The 12651-nt window shown below is 32.2% G+C and overlaps 1 protein-coding gene across 7 annotated transcripts; it reads right to left on the bottom strand.

Annotated features, from left to right (window-relative positions):
- Positions 1 to 3609: 3609 nt before the first annotated feature.
- LOC145098967 (disease resistance protein RUN1-like) lies at positions 3610 to 10618 on the bottom strand. 7 transcript variants are annotated; one of them, XM_079036560.1, is made up of 10 exons: positions 10410 to 10617; positions 8829 to 9590; positions 6990 to 8124; positions 6574 to 6897; positions 5598 to 6494; positions 4923 to 5509; positions 4441 to 4500; positions 4222 to 4301; positions 4014 to 4139; positions 3610 to 3923 (listed from the first exon to the last, which is right to left on the bottom strand). In XM_079036560.1, the coding sequence occupies exons 2-6, from the start codon at positions 9401 to 9403 to the stop codon at positions 4952 to 4954; spliced, it is 3489 nt and encodes a 1162-aa protein (XP_078892686.1). In that variant the 5' UTR covers positions 9404 to 9590; positions 10410 to 10617; the 3' UTR covers positions 3610 to 3923; positions 4014 to 4139; positions 4222 to 4301; positions 4441 to 4500; positions 4923 to 4951. The 7 variants fall into 7 exon arrangements, with proteins under 7 accessions (XP_078892686.1, XP_078892694.1, XP_078892707.1 ...); XM_079036568.1 differs by having other exon boundaries at positions 4222 to 4295; XM_079036581.1 differs by having other exon boundaries at positions 4222 to 5509; positions 6574 to 6604; positions 6704 to 6897; positions 10410 to 10618.
- Positions 10619 to 12651: the final 2033 nt, after the last annotated feature.

The following is a 12651-nucleotide window of genomic DNA, read 5'->3' as shown; positions in this document are numbered from 1 at the left end:
TAATTAACTCACATGGAATAAAAAAATTTAACTTAATCAGTGAAAATGAAATCGTCTACAACAACAAAAAGTAGTTAAATTAAGAATAAATTCATATTATTCTATACTAAAGACGAATGAATCAAAACAATCAAACACACAATATCGATCACAAATATGTTAATTGTAAAAAACCAAAGAAACAAAACATCAAAAGTCATAGGGTTTAATTACTCATAGTATATGTAAAAACAAAGTTAAAGTTGATTAAGGATCAAATCAATGCTTTATTAAAGGATTAATTTAATGTAATAAATATGTGTTCAGAAGAAGGAAAAAAGGTGCATATCGTAGATATAGCCACATGTATATAGATACTAAGCATACAGTGAAGAAATAATCTACAATGAGGCCACAAACTTTTAAGAATGGAAATAAACCTTCACTCAAAAATGTTTCGACGCCATTTAAACAAATATTAGTCGATCCTTTATCGTTTTGGATTAATTCTCCAATGGATGACAATAGTGAATGAGAAGGCAATAAATTAATTAAAAAAATATCTTATAATTATAGATGACGAAGGAAATTACAACCCTAGAAACTATAAAATAATTACCTGGCTAGTGAATCGAAAAATCGCAAAGCAGGGAGAGTTAGGGTTTCCTTCCGTTAAATCTGAAAACGACAACCGATCACACAGCGGTAACAATCAAGAGGGTAATTGATGAGGGTAATCGATTAACTTGATCATGAGAAGAGACAGTGGAGCTGGCGATCGATTGTAGAAGAAGAAGAGGTGAATTAGAAACGATATTGAGTACGATTTAGGGCTAATGCTCTAAATTTATCTTTGATTTTTGAGTGAAATCAGAAATATTAATTATCTTCCATAATTAACTAGCAAAGATTACTATAATACCCTTAACAGATTTATTTAATTATTTATTTTTTCCTAAATTCCTATTGGTGCATTCATGCACATAATAGTTGCTAAAAACATTTGAACCTAGCTCTCTTTCTCTCTCTCTCTCTCTCTCTCTATATATATATATATATATATATATATATATATATATATATATATTTGAGTTTGGTTTGTTTTATTTCAATTAGATTTGTTGATTGTATACTTCGGTAATAACAGTGATCAAAGGCTAATGCTTCATATTTCCACCTCTTCTCGCCCTGCCCTCAAGTATATTTATTGTTTCTAATGGATCGTCTTTCTATGGTATCTTTATTGGATATTCCGGATCAAAATTTGAATAAGAAATGATGTGAGGTGTTCGAAGACGTTCTTAAAATCACCCCTCCAATTTTTCAAGAAAATTGGAAATTAGACACTAACATCTACAAACCAACGATCCTTGTTTGTTTCTCATGGTTATATAGATCCTGTAGTTCCATGATCATCCTCAATTTCTTATTCCGTCAGTAGATATAATAGAGCTTGATAGCAATCGTTCAAGTTACGTCGTCTTTGTTTTGGTTTGTTTCATTATTATTATCATGATGTTTTTTTTTATTCAGTTCTCAATCATTAGAATGTTATACTTTGTATCAAAGTTTACATTTATATGTTGATTATGTTCCTAAAATTTCCTTCTTTCATTGTGTTTTTTGGGTGAATGTGGTCATCTTACATCACGTAGTCAAGGTATTTGATGAAATGCTTGTGCTGTTTCTTATATTTGGTTCATATGGTATCATCTATCCTGGTGATAGGGGAGATGTTTATCTGAGCTATATATGTTTCCAGCTGATAAAAAAAATATAGTATATTCTTATGGGATTCTATTTATAAACCAAATATTCCCTTTCCATGCTTTTAGTAAGTGGAATAAAATAACAATACCTGCAACTCGATGCACCCCTTTTATTGTGATACAAATTATTCTACAACAAATTTTACATACCCTGTTACTGATACTGATGAACCCAATAATCTTAAAGTTATGTAGATTCCAAATTTTGACAGACCTCATTCCTTAAAATGATCAGCAAAGAGATAGTTTCATTCTTGTTGGAGTTCTATCCTATCAGTGACTTTGCTGCAACAGCTAATTTTATGAACCTTCGGAAAGCAAGAGTCTTTGAGGACTCGTTAGCTGATATGGCATAAATGCATATAGACCTGGCAATTTCAGACACGAAGACACGAATATGTGAGAGACACGACACGACACGAACACATCTTAAAATTTGAGATAAAGCTTATTTCTCATCGTGTAATCATATCGTGTCAAATTTGTGGCTGACACGTTTTCATGACACGATTACACGAATTGTCAGGTCTAAATGCATATGATGTTATTTAATGTTTAGTAAACCATGCATTGTAAAATGTTGTGTATGTGTATTTCTATCTTGTTGCTCTTTGTTTATATCTTTTAAATTATTTAAGTTGTTCAATTTACCAATTAGGGGTAAATGCAAGAAACAGTTTATAATGATATGTTTGTAATAGCATCCTACTTTTATTCCTGTGTATTACAGCAATGTACTGTGAAAACCTTTCTTTTATATCAATATCAACCGAATACACGACAATTTTCACTGTTATAATTGGATAAATTCTTCAAACTACTATGTCCTTATAACAAAAATAAGTTGAAACTACAATGCTATTATTGATTAGATTTTTCAATGTGTCATGCCTTAGAAGAAAAAATATTTAATGTATAATACTACAACACGTAAATAATGAAGATGCGTTGTTCTTTTTGAAGTGGGTGTCCTCCCAATTTATGTGGATTTATAGAAGTCGTGAAGTCGGGACCTATGGTGAAAATCCATGTGCTTTATTTTTTTATGGATATGGTCCAATAGTTTCATTTTTTGTCTTTTCCATACCTGTTTGGTAACTCTTTTAGTCCCTGGCTATCTAATCATTAAATCCATAAAGTACTTTGTTAACTAATCCTTTGTTGACATACATCTCTGTGGTTTGTCCTTTTTTATGGATATGGTCCAATAGCTTCGTTTAGTTTCCTAATCTGTCCTCAAAACGACATTTGGTAATTGTGAGTCTCTGGGTTGGCTAACTAGAGGCCCAACTCCTAAAGTGCTAATTCTATAAAAATGACCATATCCATAAAAAATGATAAACCACGGCGGTAATTTTTTTAATTTACTCTTCTTTGTGTCTTCGTTTTAATTACTTTTTAATTTACTCTTAATTTATCCCCTGTTCCATTGATTATTTCACTTTTTAATTTTGAATATCCCATCAACATTGTACCATGTTTGGCTTGCATTCTAGGACACAAACTCATGTGAATTGGACCAAAATAGTTTTTTTGTTCCATCCAGAAAGGTGGGATATGTGTTTTGTTTATGTTTTTGGAAAGATGCTGTTTGGAAGTATGCAAGACATGTGTGAACATCTTTTGCATTTACACACCTTTTGTAAGCATCCACATGCTACTTTGTACTAACGATTGATATTTATGTGATGCTAGTTTGTCTGTTAACATTAAGGTGTTCTTTAATTTTTTAATTTAGTATGTTCATGGCTATATGTGTTTATATGTTTTATGTTCGTCTGTCATTAACAATCTGTAACCCAACATCCATCATTCATTAAGCCATGTCAAAAAAACATCCAAAACTGTCACTGAGAATCAGTTAGCTAACATCCATCTTTCATTAAGCCATTTTCAGTTACATCCAAAGTACATCAACCCATTAAGCCAACTTTCACTAAGCCATTAATCCCTAACCTAAAGTAGATTAACTACAAACATAACAAACAGCACAAAGAGCACTATTTTGTGAGTGGACACCTTCCATTTCGGTGCCTCCATTTCATGGTTCATCTTCATCTCATGCTCTGATGTAGCAAATTTTCAGCATTAGTTCATAAGCTTCCATTACACCCATATTCTTCGACTTCAACTTGATGTTTGAATCGTCATATTGAAAATCTTCATCGACCACTCCTAGAAATTGCAACATTTCCTTTTAGTCTTGAAAAAATATGAAGGTTAAAGCAAGAACATAAAAAAGAAGGGTTAAAGAAAGAACATAACTTGATTTACCATGGAGTTAGGGCACACTTTGAACTTTCTTCAGGGTTGTCATCAGTCTGTGATGTCCTCAATCGAGAAGGTAACCCACATTTCCAAGGATTTTCAATATGGAATTCTTGATTTTGACTGGCAGATGAAGAAGAAGAAGAAGAAGACATGTCGATTTTGTGATTCTAGGGCACAAAAGAGCAAGAGGGTGAAGAAATACCTTATATCATGTATCAGCTAAACTCAAATGCCACCACGTAGATGCCAAGTATATGCCAATTGGGCATTAACTTACTATAACTTGAACAGAAAATGAGAGTTTAATGGTCAATGTTGTCAAAAAAAAAATTGAAAGTGACCAAATGTGAACAAAATCTAAGTCATTTATTTTTTCCCTTTATTTATGTGATGAGAGAAATGTTTGGGTATAAAAATATACCTCACGTGCATGACCAATTATGTCAGGCTTCCTTTGCGAAAAATATCTGAACCACACTTCCTTTTGTGTTGAAAATATAGAGAAAAAAAAAAGCGTTGTGTTAATCACTATTCACATACATCCATTTGGACAAAGCAGTTGTATTGGTCCTGGTATATTATAATTATGTGACCCAACATATCAAAAAACTTAACCAATTGATGTAGCAGATCAACCCATTTAGAAGGATCAATACTTGGGTCGACCCATCGTGCATCTGGATCGATACATTAAAAATAAACTCTCATCTTAGAGGGCAAACAAAATCAATAATAAATGGGTGGATTTGGGTCATATGATGTACATATTTAGACGAATCAGGCTATGATCCATTTATTTAAAATAAATAGGTCATTGTTCATCTATTTAATGAAGTTTGGTCATGGGTCAGGTTGTATACATAAGGCTCTGACAACAAAATATTTATTAAGAATGACATCAACCTTAATAGCTGGCGCCTTCTCTAATGAATTTAGTGTTCCATGAAAAAATTCATAAACTGGAATTGAAAATCCCAGTAGTCTAGTATGTATTCTCCTGTTGTTGTTTGAAAACAAGAGAGATCTCCACCAATGATGTGATTCCATGACTTGTAATAACCCAACGCACCATCATCATCATCAACATACAGGACTCTCACCCCACACTCCTTTATAAGTTCATTATATGGCCCTGTAACAGTAATAGTAACCTGGTCACCACCTTCCATGTCATTCATTCCAAACATCCAATGACTTAACATCACGCAACACTCTCGGCATACACTAGATCTGGTCAAGCGACGTTGGTATATCCATGTGCGATTCTTTGTTATATTACTAATTGTGATCTTTGGCGAAAGATGGAATCCTGAATCCTCATCTGGAACTCGCAATGTCTGCACAGAGCAGAAGTTGATTCCTCTAAGGCAGTTTGGAGATGATGGGATGGTAAATAATATTGATGGCCCCACGCTTCTATGCCTAAACCAACTTGGCATCTCCTCTGCCTCGTACATTGTGCTAAATATTCCAAATTCATAATGCATCGTCTGCCAAATACAAACCACCTTAATTAATCACCGTAATAATTATATTAAACGTATTCACATAAAGACAAAACATTTAACTAGACAAAACCTGGATTCCAGATCTCCGAAGATTAGTTCTCACACGCCTGTCGTTACGGAAGTCTAAATTAGTCCATCCCAAGCTACGCAATACCTCTTCCTCAACACCCACCATTGCTTGGATTTTGACCACGCCTTCTATTTCATATGTCCAACGTCCATAATCTCTATTGATATATGATAATTCGTTTATGCATGTTGTTCGATTTAATACCAATTTTTCTATAGAGGGCCTATGAGAACTGAGGAACAACGCTCTTAGTGTATGTGGAGGATGCTCGATCGACTTTAATTTTATACAATTCTCCATACTAAGTATCTCAAGCCTAGGAAGGGTTCTCACACAAATGGGCATGGAATCGATAAGATTTCCGTCTAAATATAAATGCTTTAGCATGGATAGGCAACTGAAGTCCATGGGAAAGGATTCATTGGACAAATTATTATTTGCAAGTACCAAACTTACTAAAGACCTAGGTAAAGAAAATGCAGAGAACTTCAAATCACTTGGTATAGCACCCCCAAAGGCAGAGGAAGAGGTTATTGTATTTACGTCAATGTCGTTAGCCTTGAGCCTTTCTGGTAAATCAATATCCCTAATCTTGATCTGTGATTCCCCAAGATTACAACCCTCTAGGAACATTATTTTAACATTCTCTAACATGCCTATGATTTTTTGAATTTTTTCAAGCTTGTTGCAGTAGCTCAGATCGATTAAGACAAGTTTAACACATTGCCCAATTGATTCACAAACCTCATGCAAACTAATGCAATTTCTAACTATTAACCTCTCAAGAGCAGGGAGTTGGTCAAAGTCACCAAGACTACCAAGTTGTTTACAGAAACTTAAATTAAGAATCTTCAATGATCCAAGTACCCTTTTGTGTTTTAAGCATGATCCGCTTAACTGTGAAATAGGGATAAGTTAGAGTAATAGTGAATTTCACCAAATCAACATGGAATAATAACAAAGGAAGATAAGTTACCTTTTGTCTCTTTTCATGTCGTTGTGGATTACTATCACAAAAGACAAATGATTCAATATTGCTATATGACATGTCAAGAGCAACCAGATTCTCCATTGGTAAATTTAAAGGTATAGAATTTAAATGGTACCCATGCATGCATAAGCATCTTAATTCTTCCGGAAAGTTTTCATAAGAACCATTCATGTGCACATAATTGAGTTGTAGCAGCATCAGATTATCCATGTTACTCAACGCATCTATTTTCAACTCAAATGATGCACCCGACTTCTCTTTCTCAACCATTCGCATGTCCAAGGCAAGGCCTAGAATATTTCCCTTACCCTAAGAAGAACCAAAATCCAACAAAAATTAGACAATACAAAATATTTTAAATATGCACATTACTAACTATACGGGGTTACAAAGGCTCTTACCTTTTTTTTCTTTAATACTTTGAACGACTCCTCATGACACCATAATCGACTGCGCTTCCATGGCTTGTCAAGTGATTCTTGAAGTACTTCGAATCTTCCCATCTCTTGAACCAACTGATGCATCTTAAATTCATTATTCTGTCCTATACTAAGAAGGCATCTGTCAATGAGATTAATGATTCCGTATCTCGTGTTTATATTGCATGCCTCTAATATTGTTTCGGTAACATCTCTATCTATTCCAACAAAAAAACAAGCAATATGCTTAAACAATTCCTTATCATTGTTAGATGGCAAAGAATCAAAGCTCATTCTCAAGACATTATTTATACAAGAATTTGTTTCTTTTTTTAGCCCTTGTATGCACCCTTCCCAGTAAGCTACATCTCGATTATGTAGCGACTTGCCCAAAACTTTGAGAGCCAATGGATGTCCTTGGCAATACTTCACAAGCTTCTCTAACACCTCTTCATAACCTGCCTTGGGATGGTTGCACATGAATGCATGGGAACACAAAAGTTGGCATGATTCAGGCCTACATAAGCCTTTAAGGAAGCGTTCTACATGCTTGGGTTTAATATTTGTTTTAAATAGTGCACAACTCTGTGTTATCCATCTTTCCTTTGTTGTTATTATAATTTTGCTTCCGGGATGAAAACCTTTGTTTCCGAGTAATGCATCCAACTGATCAATAGTACTGATATCATCAAGAACTATAAAGACCTTTTTAAGGGTTAATGCATTCTCTATCTTTGAGGTGTATGCTGAAACATTATGAACTTGAATTGAACTTTTTTTTGAAATGTCATCCCAAAGTTGCTTTTGTATATCAAGCAGCCCATTAAACTTTCCATCACATCTCCTACTGATATCTTCAATACAACTGCTTGTGCTGAATTCATTCCAATATAGGTCATAGATATGTTTGGCTAAAGATGTCTTCCCGATCCCGCCGATTCCCGTAATAGTGAGTATGTCTGCCGTATGTGAGGATCCATCTTTCAACCATGAAGTTATGAACTTAATGGAATAGTCCATCCCAATAAGTTGTTGCCGAACACTCCTTGAGGGTACATGTAACCTACGGTGGATGTCCTTCACAATTTCTTCAATAAATTCCGTCTCTAGCCTGAAACTTGATTTAATAAGAGTTACAAAACACAATACACAAAACTAACAAACTAGATTTGAAGATGTAGTTTATCCAAAGATCTAAATCAAAATTATATCATAGCTGTATTTTTAATTAACATCTTCACATCAACACCATATAGGATTAGCACCTAATGTGTAAGGTCGTGAATGTTTATGTATGATAAAGCCAAATCCACAAACATGTTACAGTTTCATTAATGTTACAATTTCATTAATGGGCCAACTAACTTCACTATGTTTCTACAAGACCATCAAACTTAACTATTAATGTGGTTTTGCATGTGTCTAAAACAAATACGCCAGTTTTAGGTTGTCCGCTACTAGTTATACGTAAGAACATATTAACATAATTGATAGTAGATGCATAGCAAACTATTCAAAATTTGGTTTAAAAAAACATATTAAAATAATTGAAAATAGGTTATCTTAAAGAACTACCTTATAATAAAATACTAAATGCACAGAAACACGTCAGATTTATCATAATGGTTAATCTATCTATCTGTATTAGTTAATGAGATCACAAAGCAGGATACTTGGATTCGATTTTTTGCATTTTCATCATCCTAATACATGAAATATATGCCTATTTGATGATATTGAAAAGCATAGGCAGAAGACCGCATTGACATTTCATGTGTTTACTAAAAAAATCAAAGGTGTATGAAAATATGAAGCTGTTACCTTCCATAAACATCATTCCCTTTTAAATCAGCAACTTGTGTAAGTGCTTTATTCCACCGGTCCATCTTTTGAGCCCATTGACTTCTTTTATTTGCATTTGTCTCTGCCTCCATTGTTTGTTTATGCTTAGCCATTGCATCTCCAAAGCTACTTTGCTGCTTCCTGACATGGGTTGGCTCCACATGATAGAAGATTGGGATGACAATATGGTTGGATGTCATACGCTGCTCAAGGATCAGCACCAATTCATCGAGACACCATGTTGAAGAAGCGTAATTCTTAGACAACACTATAATAGAAGCCCGAGATGCCTTAATTGCACTCTCCAACTCCGGTTTCAAATCTTCCCCTGTTTCAATCTCTTCATCATCCAAGAAGGTATTGATATTGGCATGAATGAGGGCCTTATGAAGGTGATCAGTGAAACTATGACGAGTGTCAACACCACTAAAACTTAAAAATACATCGTATCTTTGGCCATCAGTTGATGAACTACTGCCACAAGTTGGTGAACTATGGCCATGAGTTGATGAAGAAGATGAAGATCCTTCTGGAAGTTCAGATAGAACAACCATTATGAGTAATGAGTTGATGACTCTTCACAATTCCCACAGTTTTGTTTATTTATTTAAAGTTTCTCCTTATATACAGGGTGTATCTTAGTAAGTTCTGAAAGTCCTCCACACGTTATCGGCTATGAAAGTTGGTTTCACCGGCTTTCCTCCCTTGTGTTCCAATGTAGGGATCTAGTACATAGTGCCTCTACATAAATACGAAACTATTAATATCTACTATATGCAACTTAAATCTCATCAAACAAATTGAAACTCAATGATAATAGTATCCTTGAATTCTTCGAAAATAAACTTTAAAGTGATTAGATTACAACACATATGAACTCTAAATGTATAAATATGCCACTTTTTATTCCCAAACTTCAAGTTTTGAGTAGATTTTGGAGCTATATAGTATAGAGTGTGTGTTTTAACCCTTCTTTTGGATTTGATTAACTCACATAAACATGCCTGCTATTGTCTAAATAAAATCCATTTGATGCTCACTTAAACAAATCAACACCAAATACGATTATGTAAACAACTATAAGATTCACTGTTAGCCCTCATAAGAGAAATTGCAATACACAGAGGAAATTTCAAGCTTGCACTGTATATCAACAAACAATTAAAAGATTTAAACAAAAAAGGAGTACGTTTCTTGACTTGGAAATTCATAGATCCCCTAAATTAGCAACAAAAATCCTTTCAACTTTGAAATTCTCTATCACTGGATCTAGTATTAGCATACATCTAAAGGATTTCGACTTTCATTTATGGGCTTGACCCAAATGATATGCTTTTGAAACTAACAAGCCATGACCTTTCTATGGTTTCAATTTCAAACTCTCCAGAATTAATTGAGCAACAGTAAATGAAATAGACAAAATCCAATATTCATCTGTTAAGAAAATAAAAAAGGATTATGATGTAATTTATGATTAATAAGATGAAATGATCTAACATGTGAAGCTAAACTATAAGAATGTCCCTTCATAGTTAACTACCGACATGAAGACAAGCAGACCTGAAGCAGCGATGATAGAGAAGGAAGAAGCAGTGACGAGTCTGAGAAAGATGACGACTGAAAATTACAGAGGTTTGTTTGTCGGCAGGGAAATGACGAGCCAACGAGGAAGGAAGGGAGACTGGTAGAGAGGATAAGATGGGGGTGGTTCTCCTTTGCCTTGAGAATCGATGGTGGTCTCTTTTTATTATTTTCTGGAGATATGGAGAATTCCATGAAATTTAATGGTAACTTGGGTATATTCTAAGAAATTATTTGAGTCAACAGGGAAACGACTAGTCAACGCCAGAGACTTTAACAACGATAATATTTGCAAAATGTTGTAGGTTTTTGTCTTCTTTTATGATTTTTGTTCCTTAGTCTTCGATTTTTTATTTATTTATTTATTTTTTTGTGATCCTTGTCTCTATTAATGGGTTTTCAATTTATCATAAAATCAAATTAAAAATATAACATTTAAATTTACAAACCCTTATGATTTTATCTTAATTATTTTTTTCTTCATATTATATATATTCATTGAGAAAAAAAAAAGTTTATTTAAACATCATATAAATAATTGAAAAAATTGCAAAAATGGTCCTTGTGGTTTGTCAATTTCTGTAGGTAAGGTCTAAAAAAAAGTTTATTAGCAAAAAATGTTCCTATTTGATGGTTTTGTTGCGGTTTTGTTCTCAACTTCGTTAAGTTTAACAGCATGGCTGTTAATTTTTGGCAACTGACGGATTTATCCCTGAGACTATTTCTGCAGTTTTATCTTTTTACCAAACTACAAGGACCAATTATGCAATTGTTCTTTTACATTTTATTGAATTATTATATATTAAGTATTTTAATTACTTTTTTCTTGTTGTATTATTTGTTATTGGATTATTATATATTAATAAATATTATTTTTAATATATTTTATTTATATATTAATAAGTATTACTTTTTAATTTTTTTTTTTGAATTTTTTCTTTATTGCATTAATTCTTTTTTATTGGTTTATTATATATTAATAAATATTATTTTTAAAATATAATATTTATCTTTTAATAAGTGTTACTTTTTTAGATTATTAAACTCAATTAATTAATTTTTTTAATTTTTTTATTTCGTTAATTCTTTTGATTGGATTATTATATATTAATAAATATTATTTTCAATATATTATATTTATATATTAATATATATTACATTTTTTATTATTAATTTTTTTAAAAGATTTTTTTAATTTCTTTCTTTATTGGATTAATTCTTTTTTATTGGATTATTATATATTAAACAAATATCATTTTTAGCATATAATATTTATCTGTTAGTTAGTGTTACTTTATTTGATTATTAATTTTATTTAATTAATTTCTTTTAATTTTTTTATTGCATTAGTTCTTTTTATTGGATTATTAATTTAAATTTATTGTTTTTATTAATAATTAATAATATTTATTTAATTGTTTTATTTTATTTTAATTTCTTTCTTTACTGTTTTAAATAAAAATATCAAACACTCCGAGTCAGCTCCTCCATTCGTTGCACTTTACCACCTTGCGTCCTCGTATCATCTCGCTGGAAATCATCGATCACCGACTATAGTCGGCTATTCTCGATGAATCTACACCAGTTGACTACTCACACAATGTGAAATAAACCCCAGAAAACATACTTCCTCTAGCCGACCATTCATTACAGATACCACCATCGATGATGACAATGTTAGATCGAGGGTTTTCAAACCACCATAGTTGCTTTAGGTGGTGACAAAGTTGTAGAACTCGTTACTCGGTACTCGTTCGGCTGACCGCCGAGTAGCAAATACTCAAATTTGGTAATTCATGTACAAATATTTTTAAGGAAATTATATATGTTAAAATCATAAGTTTATTGAAATAAATAACAAATTTAGATATATGTGAATACACAAAAACTAAAATACACACAATGATCTCACTTCGTGAATAATTACTAAACTTATATATTTATATATATATATATATATATATATATATATATATATATATATATATATATAGTAACAGGGTTGGAGACGACCCCATAGTGGTATGTTGTAACTGAGTGATGGTGGTGGTGTTGTCCAAAATATATTATCTTTCAAATATTTAAAATAAATTAGAGAATGCGGGTAGGTATGATTTTTTGGTATTTTTATTTGAAACAATAAAGAAAGAAATTTAAAAAAATAAATACAAAACAATTAAAAAATATTATTTATTATAAATAAAAATAATAAATTTAAATT

Source organism: Lactuca serriola, chromosome 1, assembly GCF_051521515.1.
Source record: "Lactuca serriola cultivar US96UC23 chromosome 1, Lser_US96UC23_V15, whole genome shotgun sequence".
Lineage (NCBI taxonomy): Eukaryota > Viridiplantae > Streptophyta > Magnoliopsida > Asterales > Asteraceae > Lactuca > Lactuca serriola.
Note: the sequence above shows the minus strand (reverse complement) of the source record. Positions and strands in the feature narration are given on the sequence as shown.